The 19,221-nt window shown below is 43.3% G+C and overlaps 2 protein-coding genes across 2 annotated transcripts in view; one reads left to right on the plus strand and one right to left on the minus strand.

Annotated features, from left to right (window-relative positions):
- The window catches only part of LOC123733061 (NACHT, LRR and PYD domains-containing protein 1 homolog), a 125,329-nt gene that overhangs the window by 43,721 nt on the left and 62,387 nt on the right, over window positions 1–19,221 (plus strand). The window lies entirely within an intron of this gene.
- Window positions 9,952–16,093, minus strand: LOC145881483 (apoptosis-associated speck-like protein containing a CARD). The gene is made up of 6 exons (XM_082978270.1): window positions 16,061–16,093; window positions 15,312–15,446; window positions 15,052–15,184; window positions 14,921–14,950; window positions 12,904–13,186; window positions 9,952–12,430 (listed from the first exon to the last, which is right to left on the minus strand). Exons 3-6 carry the CDS (start codon window positions 15,137–15,139, stop codon window positions 12,424–12,426), a joined length of 408 nt encoding a protein of 135 aa, XP_082834396.1. The 5' UTR covers window positions 15,140–15,184; window positions 15,312–15,446; window positions 16,061–16,093; the 3' UTR covers window positions 9,952–12,423.

The raw sequence follows: 19,221 nt of genomic DNA on the forward strand, positions 1-19,221 counted from the left end.
ATCAATCGCCTATAACAACAACTCTATACCTCATAGCCTATAACATCAAATATTAATTAGGCTAATCAATATAAATCAACATAAAAGCCTACAATTATTATTCTTGAAAGTTGAAATCAGTATTGTAATAACTTTACAATTCTGCGGAAGTTTAACCCCCTAAATCACCTCTCTCTACAATAGTCTAAGTTCTGGTTTAGTAGTAGCCTACAAGGTGACACGCATTGCTTTGTTATGCAAGAAAATGTCCAAAAATGGACACATTGGTTTGTCTGGCAAGTCCGTTTGATTGTGCAATAATAATAATAAATCAGAGCTGGACCGACTTTTGGAAACCCTGATTTAGTCACCATTTACATCGTTTATGTGCCAATTGTTGCATGTCACTTTTACTTGAGCGACTTGACGAGACGGACTAGTTTCTTTAGCGACAGATTTACAAAATTCCGACGCACGTTTTCTTTCAGGAATTGAAACAACGCAAAGTGTCGACTGTGTTGGGGATCATCGGATAGAAAATCACGATAATGTGCAATCAATCACCTATAACAACAACTCACTACCTCATAGCCTATAACATCACATCATATTAATTAGGATAATCAATATAAATCGACATTTAAGCCTACAATTATTATTCTTGAAAGTTGAAATCAGTATTGTAATAACTTTACAATTCTGCGGATGTTTAACCTCCTAAATCACCTCTCTCTACAATAGTCTAAGTTCTCAAACACTTTTCTATAATAAATTGTAAAAGGCTACAAACCTCAAACATGTTTCTTCGACCGTTATTTCTCTACTTCCTTATAAAATGTTGGCTACTTCCCATTTCAACACAGTGGTCGGGTTCAACACGTATAGGTTTATATTATATGTTCATATTTATGTAACATTAAGTCCCCAAACCCGGACGACGCTGGGCCAAATTGTGCGCTGCCCTATGGGTCTCCTGATCACGGACGGTTACAGCCCGCGATCGAACCCGGGTATGTATTGATGCAGTGTCTTAGACCGCTGCGCTACTCGGGAGCTTAAGTTAAAATAGCTGACAGATATTTATTCCTAACCCTTTAAGAGAATACAGCCTACACACCATCATTTCTTGTTCTGGTTTAGTAGTAGCCTACAAGGTGACACGCATTGCTTTGTTATGCAAGAAAATGTCCAAAAATTGAACAATTGGTTTGTCTGGCAAGTCCGTTTGATTGTGCATGAGCTGGGGTGTACTACCTAGTGCACACCGTACCAAACCGTTGCAAAACGTTTTGGAACGACAACGAGTTTCAAATTCAGGTAATTCAGAGCCAGACCGACTTTTGGAAACCCTGATTTAGTCAACATTTACATCGTTTATGTAACAATTGTTGCATGTCACTTTTACTTGACCGACTTGACGAGACGGACTAGTTTCTTTAGCGACAGATTTACAAAATTCCGACGCACGTCGTCTTTCAGGAATTGAAACAACGCAAAGTGTCGACTGTGTTGGGGATCATCGGATAGAAAATCACGATAATGTGCAATCAATCACCTATAACAACAACTCACTACCTCATAGCCTATAACATCACATCATATTAATTAGGCTAATCAATGTAAATCAACATTTATCTACAATTATTATTCTTGAAAGTTGAAATCAATATTGTAATAACTTTACAATTCTGCGGATGTTTAACCCCCTAAATCACCTCTCTCTACAATAGTCTAACTTCTCAAACACTTTTCTATATTAAATTGTAAAAGGCTACAAACCTCAAACATGTTTCTTCGACCGTTATTTCTCTACTTCCTTATAAAATGTTGGCTACTTCCCATTTCAACACAGTCGACGCGTTCAACACGTATAGGTTTTTTTTATATTATATGTTGATATTGATGTCATATAAAGTCTTCATACACTTCATGCAGGTGTTCAGCCCATAAATTCATATTGTATCTGGTAAAAGTGGATTTGTATTAATGTGATGTGATTGAGTGATGTTTTGCAGTGCTACCAGCAGAGGGCAGTGGGACAACAACCAGGTTCGGCAGAAGGACGCTGGACGGGTCATATCTGTGTTATTATGGTAACATGATAGGATGTTTCTGATTCTGATTCTGATTCTGATTCTGCAGAACCCAAAACAGACTGATTATAATGTATAGTATATGATGTTACATTGAACTAATCACATTTATTAAAGACCAACTCACAGAGACACATAAATACATTCATGCCTTTTAATTGTATTTATTGAAAATGTATTTGACAGGGATACTGCACATCAATCAACATTTCTGTAAATGTGACAGATTTAGCCAGCTAGCTAGTTTTCAACTGTAGTCCCTGGGCTGGTAGATAAACATTTTAATAAAAACAAAATAAATGTTTTTGCCCTAACACAACTGATTCTACTAATCAAAGGCTTGATGATAATTAGTTAATTAGTTTAATCTAAGGTGTTCGTTCTCGGGTAAAAACTAAAACATGCAGCCCTTTGGGGTCCCAGAGGAGAGGTTTGGAATAAACTGACCTACAATGTTACACAAATTAACTCATGATTTATTAATTATCTCACCAATTCACACACACACACACACACACACACACACACACACACACACAGAAATAGACACAGACACACACCGAAAGTAATGTGATACAAATTTACCCTGCCCCCACCACCCAACAGACTTTTACCCTGCCCCTACCACCCAACAGACTCTTACCCTGCCCCCACCACCCAACAGACTCTTACCCTGTCCCCCCACCTAACAGACACTTACCCTGCCCCCCCACCACCCAACAGACTCTTACCCTGCCCCCACCACCCAACAGACTCTTACCCTGCCCCACCACCTAACAGACTCTTACCCTGACCCCACCTAAAAGACTCTTACTCTGCCCCCACCTAACAGACTCTTACCCTGCCCCCACCACCCAACAGACTCTTACCCTGCCCCCACCACCCAACAGACTCTTACCCTGCCCCCACCACCCAACAGACTCTTACCCTGCCCCCACCACCCAACAGACTCTTACCCTGCCCCCACCACCCAACAGACTCTTACCCTGCCCCCACCACCCAACAGACTCTTACCCTGCCCCCACCACCCAACAGACTCTTACCCTGCCCCCACCACCTAACAGACTCTTACCCTGCCCCCACCTAAAAGACTCTTACTCTGCCCCCACCTAACAGACTCTTACCCTGCCCCCACCACCCAACAGACTCTTACCCTGCCCCCACCTAAAATACTCTTACCCTGCCCCCCACCCAACAGACCCTTACCCTGTCACCCACCCAACAGACCATTACCCTGCCCCCACCACCCAACAGACTCTTACCCTGCCCCCACCACCCAACAGCCTCTTACCCTGTCCCCCACCCAACAGACTATTACCCTGTCCCCACCACCCAACAGACTCGTACCCTGACCCCACCACCCAACAGACTCTTACCCTGTCCCCCACCCAACAGACTCTTACCCTGCCCCCACCTAAAAGACTCTTACTCTGCCCCCACCTAAAAGACTCTTACCCTGCCCCGACCACCCAACAGACTCTTACCCTGTCCCCCCACCTAACAGACACCTACCCTGCCCCAACACCCAACAGACTCTTACCCTGCCCCCACCACCCAACAGACTCTTACCCTGCCCCCACCACCCAACAGACTCTTACCCTGCCCCCACCACCTAACAGACTCTTACCCTGCCCCCACCTAAAAGACTCTTACTCTGCCCCCACCTAACAGACTCTTACCCTGTCCCCACCACCCAACAGACTCGTACCCTGCCCCCCACCACCCAACAGACTCTTACCCTGACCCCACCACCCAACAGACTCTTACCCTGTCCCCACCACCCAACAGACTCGTACCCTGCCCCCACCTAATATACTCTTAGCTTGCCCCCACCACCTGCCCCCACCACCTAACAGACTCTTACCCTGTCCCCCACCTAACAGACACTTACCCTGCCCCCCACCTAACAGACTTTTACCCTGCCCCCACCACCTGCCCCCACCACCCAACAGACTCTTACCCTGCCCCCACCACCCAACACTCTTATCCTGCCCCCAACAGACTCTTACCCTGCCCACCACCACCCAACAGTCTCTTATCCTGCCCCCACCACCCAACAGACTCTTACCCTGCCCCCACCACCACCCAACAGATTCTTACCCTGCCCCCACCACCCAACAGACTCTTATCCTGCTGCTGCTCCCCCAACAGACTCTTACCCTGCCCCCACCACCCAACAGACTCTTATCCTGCCCCCACCACCCAACAGACTCTTACCCTGCCCCCACCACCACCCAACAGATTCTTACCCTGCCCCCACCACCCAAAAGACTCTTATCCTGCCCCAACAGACTCTTACCCTGCCCCCACCACCCAACAGACTCTTATCCTGCCCCAACAGACTCTTACCCTGTCCCCACCACCCAACAGACTCTTACCCTGCCCCCACCACCCAACAGACTCTTATCCTGCCCCCACCACCCAACAGACTCTTATCCTGCCCCAACAGACTCTTACCCTGCCCCCACCACCCAACAGACTCTTATCCTGCTGCTGCTACCCCAACAGACACTTACCCTGCCCCCACCGCTACCCCAACAGACACTTACCCTGCCCCCACCACCACCCAACAGACTATTACCCTGCCCTCCCCACCCAACAGACTCTTACCATGCCCCCCCACCACCTAACACTCTTATCCTGCCCCAACCACCCAACAGACTCTTACCCTGCCCCAACCACCCAACAGACTCTTACCCTGTCCCCACCACCCAACAGACTCTTACCGTGCTCCAAACATCCAACACACTCCTACCCTGTCCCCCCACCCAACAGACTCTTACCCTTCCCCAACATCCAACACACACTTACCCTGACCCCCACCACCCAACAGAGTCTTACCCAGACCCTACCATCCAACAGACTCTTACCCTGTCCCCCACCATCCAACAGACTCTTACCCTGTCCCCTCCATCCAACAGACTCTTACCCTGCCCCCACCACTCAACATACTCTTACCCTGCCCCCCCACCACCCAACAGATTCTTACCCTGTCCCCACCACCCAACAGAATCTTACCCTGCCTCACCACCCAATAGATTCTTACCCTGCCCCAACCACCCAACACTCTTACCCTGCCCCCCCACCACCCAACAGATTCTTACCATGCCCCCACCACTCAGCAGACTCTTACCCTGTCCCCACCACCCAACAGATTCTTACCCTGTCCCCACCACCCAACAGAATCTTACCCTGCCTCACCACCCAACAGATTCTTACCCTGCCCCAACCACCCAACACTCTTACCCTGCCCCCCCACCACCCAACAGACTCTTACCCTGCCCCCACCACCCAACATACTCTTACCCTGCCCCCCCACCACCCAACAGAAACTTACCCTGTCCCCACCACCCAACAGACTCTTGCCCTGCCCCACCACCACCCAACACTCTTACCCTGCCCCCCCACCACCAAACAGATTCTTACCCTGCCCCCACCACCCAACAGATTCTTACCCTGCCCCCCCACCACCCAACAGATTCTTACCCTGTCCCCACCACCCAACAGACACTTACCCTGCCCCCATCACCCAACAGACTCTTTCCCTGCCCCCCACCACCCAACAGACTCTTGCCCTGTCCCCACCACCCAACACTCTTACCCTGCCCCCCACCACCCAACAGACTCTTACCCTGCCCCCACCACTCAATAGACTCTTACCCTGCCCCCCCACCAGCCAACAGATTCTTACCCTGCCCCCACCACCCAACAGATTCTTACCCTGCCCCCCCACCACCCAACAGATTATTACCCTGCCCCCACCACTCAACAGACTCTTACCCTGCCCCCACCACTCAACAGACTCTTACCCTGTCCCCACCACTCAATAGACTCTTACCCTGTCCCCACCACCCAACAGACTCTTACCCTGTCCCCACCACCCAACAGACTCTTACCCTGCCCCCACCACCCAACAGACTCTTACCCTGCCCTCCCCACCCAACAGACTCTTACCCTGCCCTCCCCACCCAACAGACTCTTACCCTGCCCCCACCTCCCAACAGACTCTTACCCTGACCACCCCACCACCCAACAGATTCTTACCCTGCCCCCCCACCACCCAACAGATTCTTACCCTGTCCCCACCACCCAACACTCTTACCCTGCCCCCCCACCACCCAACAGATTCTTACCCTGTCCCCACCACCCAACAGATTCTTACCCTGCCCCACCACCCAGATGTAATGTGTCATTGCTACAGTTGTAAATGTGTATATATTATTATCATCTTTATCGTCTCATTCACTTCTCTTTTTATTTTTTATTAATTTTGAGCTGCATTGTTGGAGCCCATAACAAGAGAGAGATTTTCACTGTACCCTGGAATTACATCTGAGTCCCTGTCCATGTGACCAATTACATCTGAGTCCCTGCCCATGTGACCAATTACATCTGAGTCCCTGTCCATGTGACCAATTACATCTGAGTCCCTGTCCATGTGACCAATTACATCTGAGTCCCTGTCCATGTGACCAATTACATCTGAGTCCCTGTCCATGTGACCAATTACATCTGAGTCCCTGTCCATGTGATTAATACACTCATCTAATCTAATTAACAACGTTATTTAAAAGTGTTTTCTAAAATGTATTATTATTACAATAATACTGTTAATAGTTATTATTATTGTTATTATTATTAATAGTAGCATTATATATGTTTTGTTATTTGTATTACTGCTGTTACCATGACAACTATCTATCTAGTAATCATTACTTTTAATGCTGTTAACAAATATCAGTGTTATAATATTATTTCTGCTTTTGACGGTGATTTGATGGTCTCCAGAATGGAAAAGGTTGGGAACTGCTGAGCTAGTCAGTCACATCTGTGTGGTAACATGATAGGATGGGTAACCAATGATATACAATGATTCTGCAGCCCCAAAACAGACTGATTAGAATGTATAGTATATGATGTTACATTGAACTGTCACGTCCTGAACCTTGTAAGGGGTCATATTCTATAGTAGAGTGGTCAGGGCGTGACAGGGGGTGTTTTTCTTGCTTTCTGTTTCTATGTGGGTGTTCTAGATTTCTATTTCTATGTTGGGGTTATTGGGATGATCTCCAATTAGAGGCAGCCGGTTCTAGTTGTCTCTTATTGGAGGTCTTATTTATGTAGGGGGTTTTCCTTTTGTATTTTGTGGGTTGTTAATTCTTGAGTAGTGTTTGCCTGCTCTGCGTTACAGCTTTTGTTGTTTTGTTATTTAAAGTGGTTGGTGTATTGCATTTAGTTTCACGATTAATAAAAAGATGTGGAACTACGAACACGCTGCGTTATGGTCCGATCCTTCAGAAAGCCGTGACATGAACTAATCACAGTAATCACAGACCAACTCACACACACAGTATATACAAAGACACACAAAATACATTCCTTTTAATTTACATGTACTACATGTATTTGCAGAGATTCTGCACATCAGGAATATGATGCCATTTGCGTCATCTTTGGCTGATCAGTAAAGGTCCAGGGTCATGCTCAGGGGGTTACTATGGAGATAGAGGAATACGTAAAGGAGTGACAGGTTACACAGCTCCTTATATGTCCTTCAGACACTCTCAAGTCATTGGTAAAGGAGTGACAGGTTACACAGCTCCTTATATGTCCTTCAGCCACTCTCAAGTCATTGGTAAAGGAGTGACAGGTTACACAGCTCCTTAAAACCTGTTACGGCTGGGGGTTCCGCTAGCGGAACGTTTCGACAACATCCGGTGAAATTGCGGAGTGCGAAATTCAAATTACATTATTAGATATATTTAACTTTCATAAAATCACAGGTGCAATGCACCAAAATAAAGATTAACTTCTTGTTAATCCAGCCGCTGTGTCAGATTTCAAAAAGGCTTTACGGCAAAAGCAAACCATGCGATTATCTGAGGACAGCACCCCATCATACAAACACATGACAATCATATTTCAACCCGCCAGGCGCGACACAAAATTCAGAAATAATGATATAATTCATGCCTTACCTTTGAAGATCTTCTGTTGGCCCTAACCCTAACCCCATAAACATCACAAATGGTCCTTCTGTTCGATAAATTCCATTGTTATATCCCCAAAATGTCCATTTATTTGGCGCGTTTGAATCAGAAAAACACCGGTTCCAACTCGCCCAACATGACTACAAATGATCTAATAAGTTACCTGTAAACTTGATCCAAACATTTCAAACAACTTTCATAATCCAATTTTAGGTATTTTAAAACGTAAATAATCGATCAAATTTAAGACGGAATATACTGTGTTCAATAGCGGATAAAATGAAAGTGGAGCGAGCTCCTGGGCGGGCCCCAAACAAAACAGTCAACTCGGCTCGACACTCAGAAAGGAAAGGGCTACTTCTTCATTACTCAAAAGAAAAACAACAACCAATTTCTAAAGACTGTTGACATCTAGTGGATGGCATAAGAACTGCAACCAGATGCCTCAAAAATCTAGATTCCCATAGAAAATCTATTGAAAAGAGTGAACTCAATTGTTTTTTTCCTGGATGGTTTGTCCTCAGGTTTTCGCCTACCAAAAAAGTTCTGTTCTACTCACAGACATTATTTGAACAGTTTTAGAACCTTTAGAGTTTTCTATCGAAATCTACCAATTATATGCATATCCTAGCTTCTGGGCCTGAGTGGCAGGCAGTTTAATTTGGGCACGCATTTCATCCGGACCTGAAAATACTGCCCCCATCCCAAACAGGTTAAATGTCCTTCAGCCACTCTCAAGTCATTGGTAAAGGGGTGACAGGTTACACAGCTCCTTAAATGTCCTTCAATGGTCAATGTGTTCCAGACGTGAGGCTCTCACTGAGAAAACTGCTGATAGACTGAGGTGGTTGTGTTGATATTCAGTCTCTCTCATGAACCTCTAACAGGAAAGCTGCTGATAGACTGAGGTGGTTGTGTTGATATTCAGTCTCTCTCATGAACCTCTTACCGGCCAACACTGTACAATATATTCATCAAATACATCTATGTTGAATGTGTGTAGGACTGACTGACCCTCCTGCTAGATAGTGGTCCAGCTAGGAACCTAGTGGAGGACTGACTGACCCTCCTGCTAGATAGGGGTCCAGCTAGGTACCTAGTGGAGGACTGACTGACCCTCCTGCTAGATAGGGGTCCAGCTAGGTACCTAGTGGAGGACTGACTGACCCTCCTGCTAGAAGATCCATACTTCCAGGAGGCTGCAGAAGGAGAGAGGCTGTGTGGTTGGTCCTTCAGTAAGTTTATTGGTATTATAGTGGTCATGTTTGATTGACATTTTCTGTACATTTTTGGGAGCCTGAATTAAAGCAACAGACAGCAAGAACATGTTGAACCATCCTGTCTGTCTATTCTGCCTGGTCTCCCCACACCCAGGGGTTGATTACAACTGTTGATCTGAAGCAGTGACCAAAGACAGGGGTCCAGCTCCACAAGAAGGTTGATCATCCTGGAACTAGACTCATTTCCTTTTCTCAACACCATGTCGATGAGGTCACGTGCCTTCTCTGCCCTCTCAGCTATCCCCTTTAGTGAGTCCTTTTCCTCACTTCCTTCAGACAGAGTGAGTTGTAATCCCATAAAGAATTGTCGTGTCTTTGGGGTACCATTAAACTGAAGACATGTTTATCAATTAACTCCCTGTAATTATTATCACGCGATTAAACTGATTAATCGTTTAATTGTAATTAACTAGGAGATCGGGGCACCAAGGAAAATATTCAGATTACAAAGTTATAATTTTCCTAATATAACTTTCCTATATTATAATATAGGCCGATTATCTTCTGGTTTAAATGGTGTATTTTACCTCGCGTCCAGTCTCATTCCAAACGTCGTAAATTGTTGTATCTGCACGAACCCAGTCTTTACTAAAATCATCCATACATCAATTGTCTTAAAATCATTTATTTACTACACTAAGTAATTAACAGAAAACATACAAACAGTAATTATCGTCACAAAGGATTGGTAGAGTAATGTGCCCTAATGGCTAACAGGCATGGCTGGTCTGTTAGACAATGGGTCATAAACGGTCAGCTGAGGAGGTACACAGAGTTCATTAATATTAACAATTGACAATTGAACGCTCACTCATTCGGGAACAATTGCAATCAATATATATTTACGATCAGTGTGTCGTCGGGATCCTTGTTGGAGCGTCGTTCTGATGGAGAGTTCTCTCTCTCTCTCTCTCTCTCTCTCTCTCTCGGTTAGAATGGATCTTTCAAAGCGACATTCATTAATGTCGTCATAGAATGGATGTTTCGTTGGTCTTCGCGTTCAATGATATAATTTACTTAGCTGCAGACTAATAATTAATATCAAAGACAGTTCTTATTCTGTCGGTATCAATAGTCTAAAAGTTAACCACGTGGTATGGTTCACTTTCAGTAGAGTACTTGGATGGTCAAACCTATGGGCCAACTCGCAATGGAGTGGAGGCCTGGTCTGGAGAAATGTAAATCAGGGTGGGTTTTATAGGTGACCCTAGAACAGGCTTGTCAAATGACGCCTGGTCCTGTCTGTGTCCCTGGGGGGTGTGCCGATGACTGAGTTAAGCTTGGTACAGAAATACAATTCTATCACATTAACATCAGTACATAGCATCTCAATGTATTACAAATAGCTTTATCCTTATTAATACATTTTATACAACCATGTGGATTCAAGTCTCAAGGCTGAGGCTATTATATAAACAGTTTTATGGTAATATGGCTATATTGTCTCTTCTGAGTATCACAAAATTGTACCAAGCGGACCAGTTCGTAGCTGGATTCTGCACCAATCTTTCATACCTTCTCCAGAACACAAATGTCGCTTGGCTCCCCAATTCTGTGAGTTGGAAGAATTTACTGTGTCTCTCTATGGGCCATGTGGCAAGAGATTCTCCTGGAATGTTAGAGTTTTTACAACCCTTTCACACAGGGCCTGGGTGGAGGGAGGTAGGTTGGGGGATGGTGCAAAGGGGGGGAGGGGGTCAACTGTCCTCCCTGTACTCAAAGAGGCCAACGTCATGACAGAATCTAAGGAAGGTCTTTGGTCAAGATGTCAACATGGTGGTGTGTATCTTTGACTAGCCTGACTATCAGCCTCCCCATCTGTATAGAACAAGAGATCATTCCAGTTCATTCCCTTAATTGTGTTTTCAAAATCGTTGTGGAAATTCTTTCACACAGAGACACTCGAAGTCAATCTGAAATGAATCATTGTTTATTGTCAGCGAGCTGGAGAGGTTCCAACCAATCAGGAGCTCTCCCTGGTCAGACCCAACTCAATGTACCATAGTACACATGTCAATCAGGATCTCTCCCTGGTCAGACCCAACTCAATGTACCATAGTACACATGTCAATCAGGATCTCTCCCTGGTCAGACCCAACTCAATGTACCATAGTACACATGTCAATCAGGATCTCTCCCTGGTCAGACCCAACTCAATGTACCATAGTACACATGTCAATCAGGATCTCTCCCTGGTCAGACCCAACTCAATGTACCATAGTACACATGTCAATCAGGATCTCTCCCTGGTCAGACCCAACTCAATGTACCATAGTACACATGTCAATCAGGATCTCTCCCTGGTCAGACCCAGCAGTTGTCTTATAAACGGCTATACACAGACAAGTTATATTTGCATGATTTAGCATAATTAATAAATCATTACCGTTTTGTTCCATTCATGTGACCGACCAATACTGGTTCATAACATTTAACAGACCAACACTGGTTCATAACATTTAACAGACCAACACTGGTTCATTACATTTAACAGACCAATACTGGTTCATAACATTTAACAAACCAATACTGGTTCATAACATTTAACAGACCAATACTGGTTCATAACATTTAACAGACCAATACTGGTTCATTACATTTAACAGACCAATACTGGTTCATTACATTTAACAGACCAATACTGGTTCATAACATTTAACAGACCAATACTGGTTCATAACATTTAACAGACCAATACTGGTTCATAACATTTAACAGACCAATACTGGTTCATAACATTTGACAGACCGACACCTCACCAGTCTTCTTCTCTCTAAGCTGAGACCTTGAAACTGAGATATCTCCTTCTCAAAACAACATCTGGGCTTACTGCCAAATTACAGCTACTGATAGTGAGGATTTGTACAGTCAGCCACTTGATGAACACACAAATTAGTTTATAGAACAGCACATTAATAAAACACAGACATTTGTTAAAAGAATAGCACAAACATAAACATTTCCCTTACAATCATTTAAGTGTCTTTGTCCACAGACTAGGAGACAGGCCTCAGCATCTTCAGATTAGGTGAAGAAGTGTCTTTGTCCACAGACTAGGAGACAGGCCTCAGCATCTTCAGATTAGGTGCTACAAGACAGAGGATGGAGGAGAAGGGAAGAGAGAGATCAGAAAGTATGGAGAAGAATGAGGAGTGAGATACACCTGAGATAATGATGTGATGATGGTCCTATGATACACCTGAGATAATGATGGTCCTATGATACACCTGAGATAATGATGTGATGATGGTCCTATGATACACCTGAGATAATGATGTGATGATGATCCTATGATACACCTGAGATAATGATGTGATGATGGTCCTATGATACACCTGAGATAATGATGTGATGATGGTCCTATGATACACCTGAGATAATGATGTGATGATGGTCCTATGATAGAACTATAACAAGAGACATTTATTACAGACAGCAACACAAAAACATGCTTCCATTCTGAAAAATACTTTCTCATTGATCTGGGTAGCTATGTTTTTATTTGACCTATATTTAATCATTCCACATATTCAAGGGAGGGAGAAAAGAAAACGGTCTTACCTAGATTCACTCAAGTACTTAACAAGATGGTGTTCATGTTCAATGAGAGCTTTGAGACAAGCTCCCGTCACTTCTGGTCCTTTAGGGAGGACTGCATTCAGTAGTTCTCTCATTCGGTCCTGTTCAGTTGTTTCAGCTTTTATTCTGGAGTACTCTTCATCACCAATCATGCCCTTTGACCGCAGAACATCTGCTATTGGCATTGGGTTTTTGACTCCCTGAATGAGTATAGCCCTGTGATTCTGAAGAAACTCCTCAGCAGGAATCCCAATGAGTATTAATGCTGAAGGGGGGATCAATTAAATGAATATGTCTTTAGGGTGAACAGCAGCTGTTTCTACATCATGCAGTCTCTCCAGTTATCATTCCCCTGATAGTCATTTCTTGTATAGAGCTGACTCCAGGGTTGTGGTCAATTCCAATTGAAGTCATTGAAAGTAGATGCCCTTTTCCAGTTATTGAATTGGAATTTCAGTTCACTTCCTGAATTGACTGACTTATTTGGAATTGACACCTACCCTGGCTGACACGATTGTCTATTCTACATAACATACAGAGCCTTGCAAAAGTGTTCATACCCCTTGGATTTCTTTATTGTGTTACATAGTGGGATTAAAATTGATTTAGTTGTAATGTTTTGTCATCAATCTACTGAAAATAGTCTGTAATGTCAAAGTGGACATGTTCCCCATACATACAATATCTGGAAGTATTACATTTCAAGCACAGATTCAACTATATACAAAGACCAGGGATGTTTTTGAAAGCCTCGTGAAGAAGGGCAGTGATTGGTAGATGGGTAACAATAACAAAATCAGACATTTAATAATTATGCTGTGGATTACATATTAAACCACCCAGACACATCAAAGATAGTGGTCCTTCTGAACTGAGTTGCAGGACAGGAAGGAAACTGCTCAGGGACGTCACCATCAGGACATTGGTGAATTTAAAACAGTTCCAGAGTTAAATGTCTGTGATGGGAGAAAACTGAGGATGGATCAACAACATTGTAGTGACTCCATAATAACGACTTAAATGACAGAGTGAAAAGAAGAATACAAATATACAGAATACAAATATTCCAAAACATGCATCTTATATGCAACAAGGTACTAAAGTAATACTGTAAAAAACATCTACAAAGGAAGACACTTTTTGGCCTAAATGCAAAGCCTCATGTTTGGGGCAAATCCAACACATCACTGAGTAACTGCCTCCTTATTTTCAAGCATGTTGGTGGCTGCATCATAGTATGGGTATGTTTGTCATCAGCAAATACTGGGGAGTTTTTCAGGATAAAAAATAAATGGAATGGAGCTAAGAATAGGCAAAATCCTAGAGGAAAACCAAGACACTGGGAGAGGAATTCACCTTTCAACAGAACAATAACCTACATAACAAGGCCAAATCTACACTTGAGCTGCTTACCAAGAAGACATTGAATGTTCCTGAGTGGCCAAGTTACAGTTCTGACTTAAATCTGCTTGTAAATCTATGGAAAGACTTAAATGGCTGTCTAGCCATGATCTCCAACATCTTGACAGAGCTTGAAGAATTATGAAAATAATAATGGGCTAATATTGTACAATCCAGGTGTGGAAAGCCCTTAGAGACTCACCCAGAAAGACTCCCAGCTGTAATCGCTGCCAAAGGTGTTTCTAAGTATTGACTCGGGGGGCTGAATACTTATGGAACGACTATTTTAGGCATTTCATTTCTATCAATCTAAATATATATATTCTTTGACATTAGAGTATTTTGTGTAGATTGTCGTCAAGAAATGACAATGAAATCCCTTTTAATCCCACTGTTAAACAAAATGTGACGCAGATAAGGCTCTGTATTTCTGTCTGAATGTTTTATATCATTACACCCCACTGAACATGACTCATGAAGACCTTCATCACCCCACTGAACATGACTCATGAAGACCTTCAGTGTCCTTCATCACAACTTGAAGAGATGTTAGCTCTGTAACCCGTTTTATAAACCTCATCCACAAAAACAAGCTTACATGTTGGATGAGAGTCTTTGCTGTATACATCTGAAAGACAAACAATAGAAAATATCATAAAACATTTTAAAAGCATCTGTTAGAAAAGGACATTGATGATTGACATACTGTTTATGTCTAGTATTTCTTACCTTTTGATACCACTGATTTCCATACTGTCCTCTCATCTTCCCCGATTAATTCCATCTCAATGTCAACCCCTGTGTTTCTCATAATCATCTGACAACAGCTTGGTGTGGTGTCTGCAGGTAACAGCTGAATCTTCTGTAGAAGGCCATATGGTGCAACGATTGCGACAACAGACAGAGAGAGAAATAGTGAAGTAGAATGATATTCCAGTTATTCATATACAATATGACAGATTCATGTCCTCAGCCTGCTAAAACTGCACCTCTGGATTGATGGAAGTGGAGTGGGGATTCTTGAATGCAAACAAACTGTTCAGCTTTAAGGGCCCGTTTGGACTTGACAGGACGAATTCTGAAAATCCTTTGGACACCTGATCTTTCTCCCGTTCCTGAACAGCCTACAAAATGAGCAATGTAGTAGTCAGTCAGAACAATGTAGTCTCGTAATTCACACAACATGCAATCCATTTTTGTCAACAAAAAAATGTGTAGACTATTGTTCTACTATCCCAATTTTACCAGGATAATATTTTAAAGGTGTACCAGGTAAGTTGACTGGGAAGAGATTCTCTTTTACAGCAACAACCTGGGGAAAAGTTACAGGGAAGAGGAGAGGGGATAAATGAGCCAATTGGAAGCTGGGGATGATTAGGTAGCCATGATAGTATGAGGGCCAAATTGGGAGTTGAGCCAGGACACCGGGTTAACACCCCTACTCTTATGATAAGTGCCATGGGATCTTTAGTGACCATGGAGAGGACACCCATTTAACATCCCATCTGAAAGACAGCACCCTACACAGGGCAATGTCCCCATCACTGCCCAGGGGCATTGGGTTCTCCTTCGACCAGAGGGAGGAGTGCTGTCTACTGGCTCTTCAAATGAATGAGACAAAAATAGATTTCTCACAAAGCTGCATGTTGTCTTTGTAATCTAGAGATTTTCAACAAACTATCAGCTTTCCTTCAGTAAGTTTCAACATACTGTTGTCACTTCAGTGAAAGTGCCTCACCTCTTTCTGACTGGAGTTTCTGAGGAGCAGGTACAGCCTCGGTCCAGGACTAGACTTAATCTGTGTCTGGGAAACTGGCCCATTAACCAAAGTAACTAATCTAATGTATTTATTCAATGTTACTGTCACGAGTACTGTCTTCAAATTTCCTGTCATATAGGAGCCAAGGCGCAGCGTGCCGGTAATTCCACATACTTTAATAGAAGTGAAACCGAACAAAAACAATTAACAGGATAAACAGAAATGAACGTGACACAACTGCAGTACACACAAAACACTCATAGAAAGAATAATAATCCACAAACAGGTTGGGAAAAGGCTGCCTAAGTATGATTCCTAATCAGAGACAACGATAGACAGCTGCATCTGATTAGGAACCATACTCGGCTCAAAACAAAGAAATAGACATCATAGAAAGCCCACCCCACACCCTGACATAACCACATAGAGAAACAAACCCTCTTCTCAGGTCAGGGCGTGACAGTTACATGGAATGCTGGTGATTTATCAATTGAACTGTCAAATTAAAAAATATGACAATAGCTAAAATCCTGCATGACTACAAGCAGAACACAGGACTGTCTATATCCCAGTATGAATGGTTGGTCAGTACACACCTGGCTTTGAGACTGTGTTTATATTACTAAAGCAGAACACAGGACTGTCTATATCCCAGTATGAATGGTTGGTCAGTACACACCTGGCTTTGAGACTGTGTTTATATTACTAAAGCAGAACACAGGACTGTCTATATCCCAGTATGAATGGTTAGTCAGTACACACCTGGCTTTGAGACTGTGTTTATATTACTAAAGCAGAACACAGGACTGTCTATATCCCAGTATGAATGGTTGGTCAGTACACACCTGGCTTTGAGACTGTGTTTATATTACTAAAGCAGAACACAGGACTGTCTATATCCCAGTATGAATGGTTGGTCAGTACACACCTGGCTTTGAGACTGTGTTTATATTACTAAAGCAGAACACAGGACTGTCTATATCCCAGTATGAATGGTTGGTCAGTACACACCTGGCTTTGAGACTGTGCCTGACTCCTGCAGGTATGTAAAAGTAAGAATTGACATTATGACTTACCTGAACATGGTCACAAGTCTTACAGCTCTGAGGAATCCCTGAAGTCAAAAGTAGCTGTTCTATAAAACATATTTAAATACAAGTAATTAGACTGTCAAGCAACCAGACGCATTTATGAAATTGCTTATTTCAGTTACTAATAACCATGCACCCATTAATAACTGACTGTAAACGCTGTTAAATTACCATGGATTGATGAGGAATTAAAAATGATATGGTTGAGAGGGAAAAGGAATGACAGACTACTGAGGGCAGTAGGGGCTGCGCTACCCCCTGAAAAATCAGAATGAAATAAATATATATATACATACAGTGGGGGAAAAAAGTATTTGATCCCCTGCTGATTTTGTACGTTTGCCCACTGACAAAGAAATGATCAGTCTATAATTTTAATGGTAGGTTCATTTGAACAGTGAGAGACAGAATAACAACAAAAATCCCCCAAAAAATCCAGAAAAACGCATGTCAAAAATGTTATAAAATGATTTGCATTTTAATGAAGGAAATAAGTATTTGATCCCTCTGCAAAACATGACTTAGTACTTGGTGGCAAAACCCTTGTTGGCAATCAGAGGTCAGACATTTCTTGTAGTTGCTCACCAGGTTTGCACACATCTCAGGAGGGATTTTGTCCCACTCCCATTTGCAGATCTTCTCCAAGTCATTAAGGTTTCGAGGCTGACGTTTGGCAACTCGAACCTTCAGCTCCCTCCACAGATTTTCTATGGGATTAAGGTCTGGAGACTGGCTAGGCCACTCCAGGACCTTAATGTGCTTCTTGTTGAGCCACTCCTTTGTTGCCTTGGCTGTGTGTTTTGGGTAATTATCATGCTGGAATACCCATCCACGACCCATTTTCAATGCCCTGGCTGAGGGAAGGAGGTTCTCACCCAAGATTTGACGGTACATGGCCCCGTCCATCGTCCCTTGATGCGGTGAAGTTGTCCTGTCCCCTTACCAGAAAAACAAACCCAAAGCATAATGTTTCCACCTCCATGTTTGACGGTGGAGATGGTGTTCTTGGGGTCATAGGCAGCATTCCTCCTCCTCCAAACACGGCGAGTTGAGTTGATGCCAAAGAGCTCCATTTTGGTCTCATCTGACCACAACACTTTCACCAGTTGTATTCTGAATCATTCAGATGTTCATTGGCAAACTTCAGACGGGCATGTATATGTATTCTTTAGCAGGGGGACCTTGCGGGCGCTGCAGGATTTCAGTCCTTCACGGCGTAGTGTGTTACCAATTGTTTTCTTGGCGACTATGGTCCCAGCTGCCTTGAGATCATTGACAAGATTCTCCCGTGTAGTTCTGTGCTGATTCCTCACCGTTCTCATGATCATTGCAACCCCACGAAGTGAGATCTTGCATGGAGCCCCAGGCTGAGAGATATTGACAGTTCTTTTGTGTTTCTTCCATTTGCGAATAATCGCACCAAATGTTGTTACCTTCTCACAAAGCTGCTTGGCGATGGTCTTGTAGCCCATTCCAGCCTTGTGTAGGTCTACAATCTTGTCCCTGACATCCTTGGAGAGCTCTTTGGTCTTGGCCATGGTGGAGAGTTTGGAATCTGATTGATTGATTGCTTCTGTGGACAGGTGTCTTTTTTACAGGTAACAAGCTGCGGTTAGGAGCACTCCCTTTAAGAGTGTGCTCCTAATCTCAGCTCGTTACCTGTATAAAAGACACCTGGGAGACAGAAATCTTTCTGATTGAGAGGGGGTCAAATACTTATTTCCCTCATTAAAATGCAAATCAATTTATAACATTTTTGACGTGCGCTTTTCTGGACATTTTTGTTGTTATTCTGTCTCACTGTTCAAATAAACCTACCATTAAAATTATAGACTGATCATTTCTTTGTCAGTGGGCAAACTTACAAAATCAGCAGGGGATCAAATACTTTTTCCCCCCACTGTATATACACGGCTCAAAAAAATAAAGGGAACACTAAAATAACACATCCTAGATCTGAAGGAATGAAATAATCTTATTAAATACTTTTTTCTTTACATAGTTGAATGTGCTGACAACAAAATCACACAAAAGTAATCAATGCAAATC

This window comes from Salmo salar, chromosome 08, assembly GCF_965601325.2.
Source record: "Salmo salar chromosome 08, fSalSal1, whole genome shotgun sequence".
Lineage (NCBI taxonomy): Eukaryota > Metazoa > Chordata > Actinopteri > Salmoniformes > Salmonidae > Salmo > Salmo salar.

Coding starts and splice junctions, on each gene's coding strand:
- LOC145881483 (XM_082978270.1), bottom strand. CDS start 15,139: ATGATTATGAGAAACACAGGGGTTGACATTGAGATGGAATTAATCGGG. Junction 14,951..15,051: donor GAAATCAGTGGTATCAAAAG/GTAAGAAATACT, acceptor TTTGTCTTTCAG/ATGTATACAGCAAAGACTCT. Junction 13,187..14,920: donor CAAAGACTCTCATCCAACAT/GTAAGCTTGTTT, acceptor TCCCCCCTTCAG/CATTAATACTCATTGGGATT.